We start from the raw sequence: 16531 nt of genomic DNA on the forward strand, positions 1-16531 counted from the left end.
CTTGAATAATTAAATTATTATTATTATTAGTATTAATAATATTAATGATTTACCTTCGAAGCCCATAGCCCAATGCATAATGATGCATAATATAAAAAAAAAAAAAACAAAAAAGTTTTAAAATTTTATTTTAATAACAATTACACTGAAATTAATTAAAATACATTTAAATTTTTAATATATTTTTCACATCTTCGGCAAAACTTTGTCTTGGATAAAGAGATCTCATCTAACAAGTATTAGGCAAGCAAAGATTGTAACTATACTAATAATTCTAATTAATTCACGTGTACCTTAAACATATAATAATCACAGTAAAATTAATCATAGCTTTAAAAGTTAACTGATCAAAAATACTACACAAGGAATATGAATATGCAATATTATAATTAAAATACGAATTGATCAGTAAAAATGCTGCTAACGAAATTGCTGTGTCAGACGATATGAAAATGTAAAATCGTTAATGTTGAATTTAAAATATAAATTCATACCTTTTTGATAAAGTAACACGATAAATAAGCATGGCAACATTATTACTGTCAAATAAAATAAAGGTTTATAGAATATCCGTGGATTACACAGATAATTATTATAATAATGTATGCATATAATAAAATTATATTACGCATCTGTGGATTATAATAGTTTGATCAGTCACTTTATATATTTATTACATAAATATATGTTTATAATTTCAATCGTACTGACCAAAATTTACATGGTATGTTTATTTTATCGTATCAATTAAATTAAACGACAAAACTAAGTCTTAAAATTAAGAAGTATACACTACTTTGTACTAGATCTAAAGACATAATAATTTATCACAATTTTGAGGTTTTATTTATTTACGTAATTATTAAAATTGTGTTAATGCAACTGGTTTTAGAGTAGAACTATTATTGTTTGAAAGATAGAATGTAAATTGAATTCATGAGGTCATTATTATATTTTACATTTCATTTTTGGTGCAGCTTAATTTTTTTTTTAAATTGCGTGGGTTGCCATTGATATTTCAAACATATTGTTGTTGGAGTAGAGTCGTGAGCTAAGTTTCATATTATACAGATTACTAAAATACAATTTAAAGCACTAGCTTTGTTACTTTAGAAAAATATACGCTTCTTCTACTCTATTTTTAAAAACTGGAATGTATATTTCGAAGGTTATAATGTTTTAAATTTGTATAATTTCATTAAATACATGTATTTAATCTACTGGTTTCCAACAAACGATGGCACGCATGTCATCCGGGGCTTTTCCGAAGGTCCTTTCTCCGTTCGAGTCAACGTACTGGTTTATTTGGTAATCCAGAAGTGTTTGGAAGCCGAGGACATCGGTACCTAATTGCTGTAATAAACAAATACAATTGTGATTTTAACCATAATTTACGATCCCTATATAGAGATTTCGATTTAAATTATCGAATCAGCTGAATAGTGTGACAACAAATTAAACATTGAAATACCCAATAGCTTATAATAATATATCAGTGATGTAGAGCGGACCTGTGTGAGCGGGCTGGTGTTGGTGGTGAAGACGCCCCGGAAGCGGCGCTCGCGCGCGACGCGCTCCGTGCCGAGCTCCAGCGCGCGGATGGCGGACACGTTCTCGCGCGCCGACAGCTCCGCGCCCGTCGCCATCATGAACGAGTGGAGGATCGTACCTGGGCGAAAACTTCATATGAATACATGATATCATCAGCCATTGTCCACAGCTGGACAGACTCCCAAAGCACGCAACTGAGTCGCTCGATTTCGGCTCATTATCCAATCGCCACGAGACATTTTGCGTATATCATCACTCCAACTAGCATAAGAGTTCTCTTACATCTGATTAAAAAAGGCAAAACGAATCTTGATTTGCCTTTTTTAAATCTTGTATATCAATTAAAGTACTTAAAAACAATGAGAAATAATAATGAAAAAAATCCTTTACATATTACTAGATTTCGTTTTAAATGGTAGTGTTGCGTCACAATTTCAAATCTCTTTTCAAAATGTTAACCAATCCTCACATCGCATGGAGGATATGATGGAACGTGATATTTTGTAAAAATGTTGGTACATTATCTGATGGAATAATTAAATTTATCGCTTTAATGTTACCTTTTCCCTCAGGCAGCATGGTATCCCTGACGGAGCCTTCGACGTATTCGAGGAACGTCATGATCTTGGCAAGTCCGCCGCCGAGCTCGATGTCGGGCTCGTCGCGCGCGTCGAAGTTCAGCGCGACCGCCACCGGTTTGCTGGACTCTGTGGACATCGAATAATATTTATTTATATAAGTACACAAACATAATACAATGAGGACATACAATAAAATTACGAACTTACACAATTTTAAGCTAGATTACATTCATAAACATGTATACACGGCATGCTCATTAAAATATTATTAATACAGTCAGTTGCTCTGAGTGGATTATATTATATGGATAGTAATATTTTTACCTTTTCGTATTACGGAATTTAATATATAATTTTGCCATAGATTCTTAAATCGCTCGACTTCGTTATAAAATAAATTATATTATACACAGACATCTATCAAAAACACTTGAAAATGTATTTAACTAAAATTTGGGCATTGTTTTTTCGGACACAGTTGACCTTAATACATCATTTTATTGTTATAATCTTAAATAGTATCTTTTAAGAAGAACATACTTAAATATCTAAGTAAATAAATTATTTAATAAACATATTAAATAATTTATTTACTTAGATATTTAAGTATAAAAATATTTAATATTTATATTTAATATTTTCTAATTACTCGATGTCTCAAAACAAGTAAGGCCGTGATTCTCAAGAAAGACTGACGAACTCAATATCTTTTTATTGACCTGGGCTTTGGGATCGAACCCAGGGCTTCTAGATCTGCAGCCTAAAATATCAGGTGCGGATTTCTCTATAGGCCGAGTAGGCCTGGGTCTGGGAAGGCAAAACTTAGGGGGCGGTAAAATTTGGTGATATTTTTTTAGTCGCGTCCCGTAAACTACACATCAATGTATAAATAGTATGTCGCAAAAAAATATCCGTTTCAAGATTCCGATTATTAAAAATTCCATAATATGAAATCCGCCCCTATTAAATACATATTATGTTCAACGAGTGATCCACCGAATGGTTAACGATATTATATTTTGAGATACAACATGAAGTATCATTATATTTACCGGTATACTTGAATCATTTTCTAAACGTGTTATAATAAGAATATGTAACGTAAGATAGGCTATCCTAGGAGCACTCACCGTCTTCCAGCACGAGACTGAGGCCGGCGGCCAGGAGCGGCGCCCAGCACGCGCCGACGCACAGCGCGTAGTCCCCGCGGGATATCTCGTGTCGGACGAACTGCTCCAGCTCTGCCTTTTCGTAGAACGAAGACACTATCATCCTGGCAACGAACAAATTCAATAAAAATAATTTTTCGTCGAGTACACTTTTGTATCGTCTAAATTATTCACGCTTATCAACTATATACAATAGTGTAGTGTAATTCTTTGAAAAACAACTTTTAACAGGAAACGGAATCGTAAATATATCACAATTTGATATGCGACATTGGCTATATCAATTATAACATTTAAAGAATACACGGAACAAAATAGCGTAACACCGTAAGTCGGCTTTCAACATTTCTCGATTGATATACGAAGTGATTTTTTACAGTGTGCCTAGATCGAGTTTTTTTACTGATTTTTTAATTGAGCTTTGACATTAACTTCAATTTATGTGGAATTCTGATTATTGTCACTAGATGGTGTTGTTTTAATTCCATACTAATCGCAATCAACATCAACGCTATCGAATAAGTAAAAAATCTCGCTCTAGGCACACAGTTACGAAATTTGCCAAATAAATTGATGTATAAAAAGAAATGAATAATAATTTCAAGATTAAACTCGATGTCGTCGACCGTCAAATTTTAATAACCACATAGTAGCTTAATTTATAATTTAATTGCAATATTGTAGGAGATTTTTTTACACAATACCTGTGATAAACTTTATTATGAAATTTCATAATAAAGTTAAAACATTACATGGGTTAATACTAAAACATAACAACGTAAGTGAAATACTTATAATAATATAAACATACAAACATACATAAAAGAATAACTGACTGGCTGACATATCAACGCACAGCCTACACGACTGTTACTGCCATGAAAATTTTCATACGTGTTCATTTTATACAGGAGGCACTTAGGAAGGCTTTGAAGGGGATGAATGCTTGTATGAAAACCGTTTTATTTTTTAAAAAGAGAGGGCTATGGAAATTGCTATTCAGCAATTCTGAATTATCATGCGGGCAAAACTGCGGGTGAAGCGCTAGTCTGATATGTAAAAATATGTGTACTATATCTGTTTGAGAATAATCGACTTCGGCACCGCTTGATCGATTAGCATGAAAGTTCGCATGTATCACATGTATGCATTTTTACACAAAGGAGTTTTATATAATTGTAATAGCTCGACACTAGATTGTAATGTACTTTCTACACCTACGGACCTATTCCAATCGAAAGTAAAGATAAACAAACCATAGATTTAAATATCCCATGCGATTTACTAATAGCTCTGACATGTATGTACTGCACAGTTCTTGATTAATATATCGTTATGTATAATACAACACTTTTTCACTTCACTACTTATAACCAATCTAATTTTACTTCCAAAGTTACGTCATTATAAGTTATGACATTTTCTCGCGAGTCCATTGTCCATGATCTCGACCAATTATCTCCCGTCAATTAAATATCTAAGTTGCTTATTTCTCTTCCCTCCTTTTGTGGTTTGAATAAATAAACTCATTGTCATACAATGGGTTAGGTTTAAAAGGTAATATTATCTTTCATGTGAATATAAACAAATTTATTACATGTTTTACGTATAAATATATTTCTTTTTTATTTATTATAATTATGACTAATTAAACATATAATAAAGTCATTGTTAACTTCGGTTTTTCTATTTTTATTTTAAATATAATGATTAGTATTTTTTGACTTTTATAGATATTGCTGGCAACTTTTTAGTTTTAGGCTACACAGTATATTAAAATGAAATGTATTTTACAACAATAGTTAAGTGCTAAGATCAGTAGATGGTATGTCGTACTTTAGGTAAAATAAAAATAAAATATATATAACATATATAAACTGATCGAAATGTTATACAACACACACACACATAAATAAGTTTATATATTAAACTAAGTTTATTATATATATTTATTTTATAATGTTTTAGTTGTAAATATTTATACAACGAATGTATTTGACTTAATTTTTCGCTTCTATGTTATAAGTAGCAGATAGAAGGTTGATGTTTAAAAAAAACAGGTGCGTCATTTCAGATTACATTTGGTTCGCTGGATTTGAGAGGAAACCCAATACCAAAGATCGTCACTGAGTTCGCGTCATAATGTATTTTCCTAAATGGCGATCGCGTGGTAAGGAAGGATCCAAAAACGCAAACAAATTTCAACAAAGACTTGCTTGGTTAGTTTTTTTAGAGTTATGTGATAATGATGTCTAAGACGAATATATTCATCCGCGGCGCAAAGTTTAAGCCTTGGCATTAATACCGAATGGATTTAAAACTAATCAAAAAATATAAATATATGAATATATACGTGTTTTTTATTCTTGCATAATATTTAAAAAAAAAACAGCTACCACCTTTTTGAGGACGAAGTACCGATATTGGTGTTGTTTTAGACACAAACAAACTGCGCATGAACGTAGGCGTGATTTTTCATTTATAATTCCTAATTAAACTCTAATTTATGTCATTGACCTCTTAATAGAGTAATTGACATTTGACAATGTTCATAAGTTAGGAGATTTTAATACGTAACGATGTCTCGTAAGAAAAAATGTTTAAAAATTATCATCGTTTAAAATAAGAATAATTTACTTTGTTTATAATTTACTTAAAACAAAAAATATTAATAATTAAAAATAAAACGGTAATTTTTATTTGAAGTAATAAAACCGTCAACGAATTCATGGTAGATATCTATTAAAATTAAATAAATATAACTATCTTCCGTCCTTCCGTAACAGCCTGTGAATGTCCCACTGCTGGACTAAAGGCCTCCTCTCCTCTTTTTGAGGAGAAGGTTTGGAGCTTATTCCACCACGCTGCTCCAATGCGGGTTGGTAGAATTCACATGTGGCAGAATTTCAGTGAAATTAGACACATGCAGGTTTCCTCACGATGTTTTCCTTCACCGTAAAGCACGAGATGAATTATAATCACAAATTAAGCACATGAAAATTCAGTGGTGCTTGCCCGGGTTTGAACCCACGATCATCGGTTAAGATTCACGCGTTCTTACCACAGGGCCATCTCGGCTTTTTCATTAAATATAACTATAGTACATAGTAATTAAATATAAATTATTTTATAAGATTACGGGGTAATTTTGGTAATAGGAAAAAACTTTGCATGTGCACTAGGTGAGTGAATTTATTTTAGACATGCATAATATGTTATTATTGTTGGCATTACATTGTATTACAATATCGTAGAATGTACCGAAGCTAGGCTCAGCCAAAAAATAGAAACCCTATAGTCTATACTCAGAATGACGTTCTTTTTTTATAGAATAGGAAGGCGGACTAGTATATGGGCTACCTGATGGTAAGTGGTCACCAACGCCCTTAGACATTGGCGTTGTAAGAAATATCAAACATCGCTTACATAGCCAATGCGCCACCAACCTTGAGATTGATTTTATGTTCCTTGTGCCTGTAATTACACTGGCTCATTCACCCTTCAAACCGGAACACAACAATACCAAGTACTGCAGTTTTGCGGCAGAATATCTGATGACTACCCAGACGAGCTTGCACAAAGTCCTACCACCAGTTCGTTTTAAGGGTGCTTACTAAGAGATTAAAACTTAGTCTGTAGGGAGATCGCTTACATTGTATGTCTGTGACGACTTCTGTTCTTCTTCTGTGAGCGGTTCTGTTTTGAATACAATATCTACTTACTCGATAACGCGTTCCTTGTGTTCGTTCCTCATTGGCCGGATCGTGAACTGCTTCCCGTCGCCATCCTGCGAGTTGTCAGCGTCGGTCGTCAGATGTGAAAGGACCTCGCCCAAGTTGTTCGCTTCCAGGAAGTCGCTTATTTCTGTTGGAAACAAATTGATGAAATAAGAACCAAACCTTCACTTTAACAGCAGAGATCTTAACCCAGCAGGACATTGACATGTTGCTACTTTATATATGTAACTATAGTATTAAATATAGTAAAAAGTATACTTTATATAATATAGTTAATGAACCAATAATATTATATATTATTAGTTCATTAACTTAAATAGTACTAACCGATGAAATATCCCTTGTCTCTTAATCTGGTTATTGTGTATATTGAGTTGAGAGAATTTCCACCCAATTCATAGAATCCAGCTCTTATAGATATGGCTCCTCTGGCAGATCTGCCGAGGACCTCACCAACGGTCTCAAATAAAACCCTCGCTACTTCCATGTCGTTTGGGTTAACTCCTGTGTAGTCAATTTCCAGAGGAATGGATGTGTCATCTGTAATTGGAATATTGCGTTAAAAAATTGTTGTTCATTTTTTATCTGTGTAAATTAGCTGTATAATTTCTTTATAGTAAATTAAGGATATAAAATATATGCAATACGAACAGCAAGGACGCCACACTTAGGTAATTTTACTGAGTAATATCTGGGTAAATAATAACAATGAAATCATTTGTTTTAAGCACATGAATCGCTAGTATTTAAGGTCGCGGCGTTTCTTGTAAAAAATAAATTTCAATCTTTAAATTTATTAAATTCAAAAATATAATATGGCCTTATTTGTCTTTGCATGGTAATTGTGATAGAATACTATTTAGAACGGGTCATTTAAATTGCAGTTATTTGTACAAGCTTGTCTGTCCAGGTACCACACACTCATCAGATATTCTACCGCAAAACAGCAGTACTTAGTACTAGTATTGTTGTTCTAGCGTTTGAAGGGTAAGCCAGTGTAACCACAGACACGAGGAACTTAACAACTTTGTTCTCAAGTTTGGTGGTGCATTGGCGATGTAAGGGATGGTTAATATTTCCTACACTGCCAATGTCTATAGGCGATGGTGACCATTTAATATAGAGTGGCTCATTTGTCCAGTATATGAAATAAAAAAAAACTTTCACTTCTATATTATGAAATAAAGATCTTCTCCAAACATGATATTTGTATGGATTGAAAATGATTTGTTTGAAATTTATTCAAAATTAAACAAAAATTAGAAATTAATTAAGGATTAATTATTAGTAAGCTTATTATTCTATGAAGTCTGGCGACGATATGTAAATTTATAAAAAATATGGTCATTTATTACAATCCTACGATATAATAATAATTATTATTATTTTCATTATCGTTCATAATATAATTAAAGTTATTTCAATAATTAATTGATGCTTAACATAAATTATTAAGAAAAATTTAGATTTTCCTTTATTTTGACATCGTCGTGACAATTATATAAAAATAGTTCCTTGTATTTGATTGAATAAATTCTAATACTAATAATTTTTACACTACATTATATTTAAAATTACTATTCAACAATGCTAATAAGTAGAACTTTCGATTTACGTTTTTGGGTTTATAAGATCTTAACTTACAAATTACTCTATATTAAATATCTTTATAATTTTATAATATACAATTTTTGGTACAGTAGAACTCGACAGTCACCGCAGAACGCAATCGTGTGTCGAAGAATGTGTGTGGGACATTTACTTTTTAGAACTTTTTATATAGAAACATTTAAACATCCACTAGTGTCTTTTCCATAATTGTATTCTGTATAACTTTTAGTAAGACAGTAAGACTCGGAGCGATCAATGATGATCAATGAGCGTCAAATCACTCTAAGGCGACAGCCGATCTTCCTGATAAACATAAATCCGACCCCAACATCCCGACGTCTCAAAAGTGCCACAAATAAAAATAAATCACACAAGGGGCATATCATATTTTCTTTCTTATCATATTTGCTTTCTCGCAGCCGCACTTTCAGCAGAAGCCTCAGCTGTCTGTGCTGTGTTATATATTGTTATATTATATATTTTACTGTTTCCTTAGTAACAAACCCAATTGTATATAACCCAATATTTGTATTAGGGCTTATATTTGAAATAAAATCAACTCACCGTTGTTGTTGGTGTTCTCGTACATTTTCAGTAGTCCCTGACGATCGACTTTACCGTTAACGAGTAGAGGGACCTTGTCTATGACAATTACCTGTAATTAATTATATTGTTGGATTATTTTTTATATTATTGGGTTGGGTAAATTCTACTAAGAAATTTTCACTTTATCGCAATCGAATCGAAACGTTATCGTTGCCCTTTAATCGTTTTCCTATTTTACTAACACAACGATTCGGTTGCGCTTCGGTTGAAGTTGGATCGGAATAGAATCGGAAAGTTATCGTAACCGTTATAAATTATTAGAATTTGCCTTCAGTTATGACTGAGTTTTATTTTTGTTAGGAATGAAATCGGGAACGTATCGTAACCGTTGTAAATTAACTGAATTGGCATTATACTTGTCGTTAGGTAAGTGGCCCTTAAACGCCTCCAACATAAAGAGCACCTATTTATCTCGCAGAATATTTGCACAAGCTTCTTCTCAGTGGACTGTGAACCGATCACGGATTGAACTGAATTGTAAATACATCATAATTAATAATATTATATAAACTTCCGTTTTCCGTGAACCTGACAATCAAAATTAATGTAAGGGTTTTTATCGTGAGCTTAAATAAAAGCTTAAGTCCTTGAATTAAAGCAATTTTGTAAATTTTTTATGATATTTGGAAGCTTTGAACAATCGCACGCACCTAATTGGTATCGTTACAAAAACCGGTCTACAAATAATAATTACCCGGATGTCTACATATTTACTTTGAACTATGTTTAGTATCTTCTAATATATACCTAAATCCTTGTTTTAAATTCAGATAGAAATGCATATTTAGTGGTCAAGTTGTTTTAGGTAAACAGTAGTTACCTCCAAAAACTTACCTGTGGTATCATATAGTTTGTGAGTGAATTTTTCAAAGCGGTTTCAATATGATGTCCGGAGAGTCTTGCATCCGGTTTCACGGTCACAAAAGCCAAGATTTCAGGGTTGCCAGATGTTAATCCGTAGCAAAGGACAACAGCTGTTAAGAAATAGTAAATAAATATTAAAACATGTACAGCATTACCTATAAATGTTGTGAGGTTGAGTATACGATGCTGTGTCGGCTTCAAATAAATCACTAATGAAAAAGAAAGAAAAATCGTTGTTTACCAAAAGACTAAGCTAAAGGCTAAACATCGCTTACAAGTAAAGCCGATAGTTTTAAATTTTTAGCTTAGTAATGTCATTAGCACGTAATTAAAGTGATTGCCTTTAATGTCAAAAGCTAAAACTAGTTTTTTAAGTCGTTTGGACATTCATTCGTTTTCTCAATATATTTAGGTATTAGCACAGATTGAGGGAGTAAATTGTACATATTTTGCGTTTTATGATATCTATTTAATATATTTTTATTGCTATATTTATAAATCCCAGATAATATGTCTGTATAACCGCTAATTGATTTAATTTTGACTTCTTTTTATTATTTCTTATTTCTTTCTCTCCCTTCACATGCATATGTACATCTATTGAAAATTCACAATACGAGAACAAATTAGTATGAACACTTACTTTGGCATAATAGTTAACCTTACCTTTATCAACACCCTGGATGGAGCTGACAGCGCGTTCAACCTCCTGAAGGTCCACTCTATGCCCTCTGATCTTCACCTGCGAGTCTGTTCTACCAGCGAACAAGATCAGACCCTTGTGAAGGATGCCAAAGTCTCCAGTGCGGTAAAGACGGCCAAAGTCTAAATAGGATGATGGGTATCTTAAATGTATTCGTATACAAATATAGGCTTGGACAGCCCAAAATAATTGATCTACAGTTTTATTTTTATTATATTTGATGTAAATTTACAGTATTTTGTTCTTTTCAAAACAATAGCTTTTAAATTTTGAGCTTAGAATTTTGGAAAATTATGATTTAAAGCTTCTAATCTATATATAAACTCTCATATTAATATCTATTAGACCAACCAGGATGTGCAGCATATGGGTTATCGCAGAATTTATCAGATCCCTGTCCTCCCACATAGCCTTTCGCAAGGTTTCTTCCCGATACCCAAACTTCACCCGGTTCTTCTTCTCGTGAAGGGTTCATTTCTTCATCCAGGAGATAAACAGCACAGTTATCAAGTGGAGCACCTGTTTCAAATTTGATAAATTTAATCAAATGTTACAATTATTTTGCTTCAATTTAACAAAAGATGGTAAAAAAATGTAACTTTGTACACCAATATTTTTACAGCATCAGTAATAATATTACACACCTATCGGAATAGTCGGGAACATGTCCAGTTGACCAGCTTTCTCTAGCACATAGTATGTTACATCTCCCATAACTTCAGTACTGCCATAAAAGTTGGCAAGTTTGTAGTCGTTCTGACCGCCAAAATATTGGAAGAACTGTGAAGCGAGTTCCTTGCTCAGAGTTTCTCCTGAGCAGACCCAGAGCTTGAGATGCTGAAGGGGTCTTTCAGAGGGGTTCAGAGACAAGTACATAAGAATCGAACGGAGAAGAGTTGGCACGAGGACTAGACGTTGAATCTAAAATATACAAATATATATATATATATACAACAATAGAATACAAATATATTTAGTTAGACAAGGTTTCAAATATAACCATAATTTTATATATAAATGTGATCTAAAATAATATTAATTATTTACCTGATATTCAGCAAAAACTCGCACTAGTTTCTGGGGATCTCTAGTCGTCTCCCTTGACAGTATCAAGAGTGATCGACCGTGCAACAACGGTCCCCAAATCTCGCATACAGAATCCACAAACGTCAAAGCCGTCTTCCAAACGCAGACTGTTTCGGTGTCTCTATATGGAAATGTATGGAATTGCCACCAGAGGCGATTACAGATTGCCGAGTAGGGCAGTCGAACTCCTATAAACAAATTAACATGACATTTAGTATTCCAAGGGGATACATTTTTTTATAGAATAGGAAGGCGGACGAGCATATGGGCCACCTGATGGTAAGTGGTCACCAACGCCCATGTCTATTGGCATTAAAAGAAATGTTAATCATCGCTTACATCGCCAATGCGCCACTAACCATGGAAACTAAGATGCTATGTCCTTTGTGCCGGTAATTACACTGGCTCACTCACCCTACAAAACGGAACTGTAGAATGTCTGATGAGTGGATGGTACCTACCTAGATGAGCTTGTACAAAGCTCTACCATCAGTAAATATTATATACATTATAACATAGAATAGGATATAAAAATTTCAATTCCAATTGCAAAGATTTGGGATTATACGATATAATTAACTTCTGCTAGAATATGGTTATATTAGTGGGCAGAGGCGGCCCAATTAATTTGCTTAAATATCTTAAAAATATTAAAGTTTGGCTGACACGATCATTTTGACTTGTATTGTTATTAGAGCAAATATTTTCTATACGTTTATCATAAAACTCCATCGAATTATGTCACAAAATAAAACATATGTACGTTCAGTCGATGAACGAGTTTTCAATAAGTATATTCATATACGTTTTTTAAAGCTTTGCCTTTATGCAGTGCCTAAGGTTATAATTATTATGCCTAAAAACTATAAAATTATTATATTAAAACTTATTATATAATTAAATATCGAATAGAGACCATTATTCCATTAATAAATTTTATTATCTATTTTCAATTATAATAAGAAATGAATCGTGAACAAAATCAAGGTCTATTTGTAATATCCATTAAATAATAAAAAGTTATAATAATCGATCAAAAGTAACTAATATAAAACCTTGAATAAAGGAATTGTATGAAACAATTAAAATCACCCGTAACCTTGAACATTATGCATCTTTATAAAGTCTTTTATGTTTATTGCGTGAACAGCTGCCACCAATATAATTGAAATCATTTATTATACTCGTAAGTGAAGAACTAACTGTAGAGCTAATGACCAAAGAGTCGCACGTTCCAATAAGGTTTCATTATGTACTCTTTTCATTTTTTCCATTTGTGTTTGTTTTTATATCCTTATAATAATAATGTCCTCCATACCGATTTCGGCCACGGTGACCAATCTCAAGAGAGATTAGCCAACTACGCAGGAGATATTATAGTGCACAAGTGTGTGCGCAAACACAGGTGCACTCTCTATTCCCTAACTCTCATAATCCGATGGGACGGCAATCCGACACGACCGGAAAGAGTTCAGGCGCAGGACCATCGGCTTTACGTGCTTTCCGAAGCACGGGAGTGTACACACTTCCAACTTCTAGACTCCGGGCTGCTACTGAGAATTTTTCTGACAGAAAAACCCAATAAATTTTTATTGGCCCGACCTGGGAATTGACCCAGGACCTCCGGGTCTGCGGCCTTATATTAAGCCACTATATCCTTATTCTATACTATATTATTATTATTATTTATATCCTTACATATATTATAAATGCGAAATTTAATTTGCATATATTTAAGGTACAAAAGGTACAAAAAATCCTCCCTATCACGCGTGCGAAGCCGCGGGCGGAAACTAGTTTTCAATATTAGTGAAACAAATAACTAAATTTAATATATATATAATTGTTTATTTGTTTATATATATATATAAACAAATAAACAATATATATAACAAATATATATATATATATATATATATATATATATATATATATATATATATATATATATATATATATATATGTGAATATAATCATAGTTGATAGTGGATATCATTAATTTATATATATATATATATATATATATATATATATATATATATATATATATATATATGTGAATATAATCATAGTTGATAGTGGATATCATTAATTTATATTGCTGACTTTCAGTTTAATGAGTGAGTGAGCCAAAGTTATAACTGGCATATCATAGTTGCCGTAGTTGGTAGCGCATTTACTGTGTGAAGCTGACTTCCCACGGCCTTTAACTTAACGCGTCGTGTGAAGCGTGTCACTCGTGCAGGCAAGGGCTCCTCTGTGAGGGCCTGTCGAACCTACTAATAATTACAGGCAATGGGAACTCATATGGCCAATTAAACCAACACATACATATAAGAAAAAAAAGACCTACAGACCTTCTATAGGCGGTAATGATCAATTAACATAGTGCCTAGTGCATGTTTTTATTCCATAGCGTTGACGTTAAATTCGATATGTATGGAATTCTGATTATTGTCGCTAGATGGCGCTGTTTTAATCTTATACAAATCGCAGTTAACGTTAACGCTATCGAATAGGTGAAAAGTCGCAGTAGACAACTGGTGGTTTATTTTATCAACATAAAAATCACGGTTTAAAAGGTTGCATTTGCTTGACTTGCTTAAATCAGAGAAACTACATGCGGAATTATCTTATATAGATGACGTTTTTTATAAATAACAAACTTTTATCATTATATATATTATAGTTTATTAACATTTATAAAACAGGTTTTTTTTTTTTTTCACAATGATATGCCGTAGCCAGCCGTATAATTTATAAAAATAAATATATAAATGAAATTTAAAAATATTTAGTTATCATTTGATGATTTGAAATCATGATCGCGTGAACATGATAACAGGAATCTAGCATTCCTTTACCTTTTCAATTTATTGAATTCTTTTATACTCGGATTCTGTGAAAAATTAATCTCGAAAATTTGTTGTTTTTAGCTCTTTTTTATATCTATTTAATAATTTCTCTGATTTAAGCAAGTCAAGCAAATGGGTACCTTTTACTTATAATTATCTACTATTGGACGGAACATATTAAATTGCATGTGTGAAAATTGGAAAAAGTGTGGGTTTATATTTTTTAAATATAAACAGGCAAAGAAAAACTAGATCAATACTTGCATTTGCAATTAAAATTACAACGATGGGTATTAACTGTATAAACGGGTACTTTATGTGAATAAATAAATTTTACAGTTCGTTTTATCGTTTTATGCACATATGGGTAAAATTCTTTTCTATAAAACCTATAATTGCATGTGGAAATATTCAACGAGGAATCAAGAAACGTTTATTGTAATTGTTCTGTTTGCGCTCTATCAATTGATGACGAGTTCAATTGAAATTGCATTTTTTATTACAATGTAATAATATATTGTTATAATTGTTTTCCTATTACTGACACGGCAACACACTGTTTTTATACTTTTATTATTGATAATAGCAAATCCCACTGCTGAACTTAGGCTTTTCTCCTTTTGAGAAGTCGCTTGCTGCTCTTATGCGATTCAAATTATGATAGATTTACACATGTGTCAGATTTTCACTCTACACATGCAGCTTTCCTAACATGTTTTCCACCAATACCGAGCACGAGATGATAAGCAAAAATTTAGCACATGAAAATTTCGAGATTGAGCGGTTTTGTAACACGTAATCGTCGGTTAATATTCACGTTTTCTAACCATTGGGCCATCGTGACATCTTGTTTTTATTGTGTAAGGTTCATTTGTATATTATAAATAACGACTAGTATTTTATATTATTAATTGTAGAAATATAATAAATAATACTTATATAAAAAACGATTCTTTTTTATTTTATCATTAAAGCGCGTAACTTTAATTGTCAATTAAAAATGTATAGTTACTAGAATTCGCCCGCGGCATCACCCGTGGGTCCCTCCTCACGTTTGTCAGATTTCGGACCCTATCTTCTTTTCTATAAACTTTACAACTTATATGTAATTTTATGATGGTCGGTTCAGTAGTTAACGTAAAAAAGTAACAAACAAACACTTTCCCATTTATAATATTAGTTAAGATCACAAAATATCGTTGACATATTACTATTTTAGAAACTCATAATTTACCGTAACTGTACAGGATCTTTGTCCTATTTCATGAAGCCTAGAAGTATTTTAGTGTGGATTTCTTTTAATTCAATAATTAAAAAAAAATGCTTCCAAAATATTTCCACTTTATAATTGTTATGTGAAAAAAAATTTAAGTCTCCTATCCAGATAGCCCTGTACAGTTTTCTATCGAGTCTATTCTCTCAAGACAAAAGTCATTTACCTTGTGAAGACCTCTTATTGAAAATATTATATTTACTTTTTCATCTGTGGTCTGTTCCTTAATAAGAAAAAGACCTCTTACCTTTTGGTATTCCAGTACTTCCAGATGTATAAAGAACAATAGCAATTGAGTCGGCATCAGCTTGCACCAATATTTCGTCATCATTTGGCCTGTCAGCTGGCAGCGCACTAGCTTCTAGCGACAACTCCTCAAACGACACTGGTGGCACTCCACTACCAGCAAACATTGAGGGATTGGCTAGAAAATATTATTAAATGTATTTCAAAATCTAATTGAACATTAATATTAACTTTTATTAATCAACAAAT

The 16531-nt window shown here is 32.4% G+C and overlaps 1 protein-coding gene across 2 annotated transcripts in view; it reads right to left on the minus strand.

Moving 5' to 3' along the window:
• Positions 1-111: 111 nt before the first annotated feature.
• The window catches only part of LOC126778097 (plipastatin synthase subunit B), a 67613-nt gene continuing 51193 nt past the window's right edge, over positions 112-16531 (minus strand). For both annotated transcript variants that reach the window (XM_050501474.1, XM_050501475.1), the window contains exons 5-17: positions 16284-16460; positions 11870-12096; positions 11467-11743; positions 11174-11341; positions 10786-10944; positions 10090-10229; positions 9214-9304; positions 7366-7578; positions 7024-7165; positions 3263-3405; positions 2112-2258; positions 1512-1669; positions 112-1353 (exon numbers count right to left, since the gene is read on the minus strand). In XM_050501474.1, the coding sequence (XP_050357431.1) occupies positions 1213-1353; positions 1512-1669; positions 2112-2258; positions 3263-3405; positions 7024-7165; positions 7366-7578; positions 9214-9304; positions 10090-10229; positions 10786-10944; positions 11174-11341; positions 11467-11743; positions 11870-12096; positions 16284-16460 (2183 nt within the window). In that variant the 3' untranslated portion in view covers positions 112-1212. The remainder of the gene's footprint in view (positions 1354-1511; positions 1670-2111; positions 2259-3262; positions 3406-7023; positions 7166-7365; positions 7579-9213; positions 9305-10089; positions 10230-10785; positions 10945-11173; positions 11342-11466; positions 11744-11869; positions 12097-16283; positions 16461-16531) is intronic.

The sequence above is a fragment of the Nymphalis io genome, chromosome 25 (assembly GCF_905147045.1).
Source record: "Nymphalis io chromosome 25, ilAglIoxx1.1, whole genome shotgun sequence".
Taxonomy (NCBI): domain Eukaryota; kingdom Metazoa; phylum Arthropoda; class Insecta; order Lepidoptera; family Nymphalidae; genus Nymphalis; species Nymphalis io.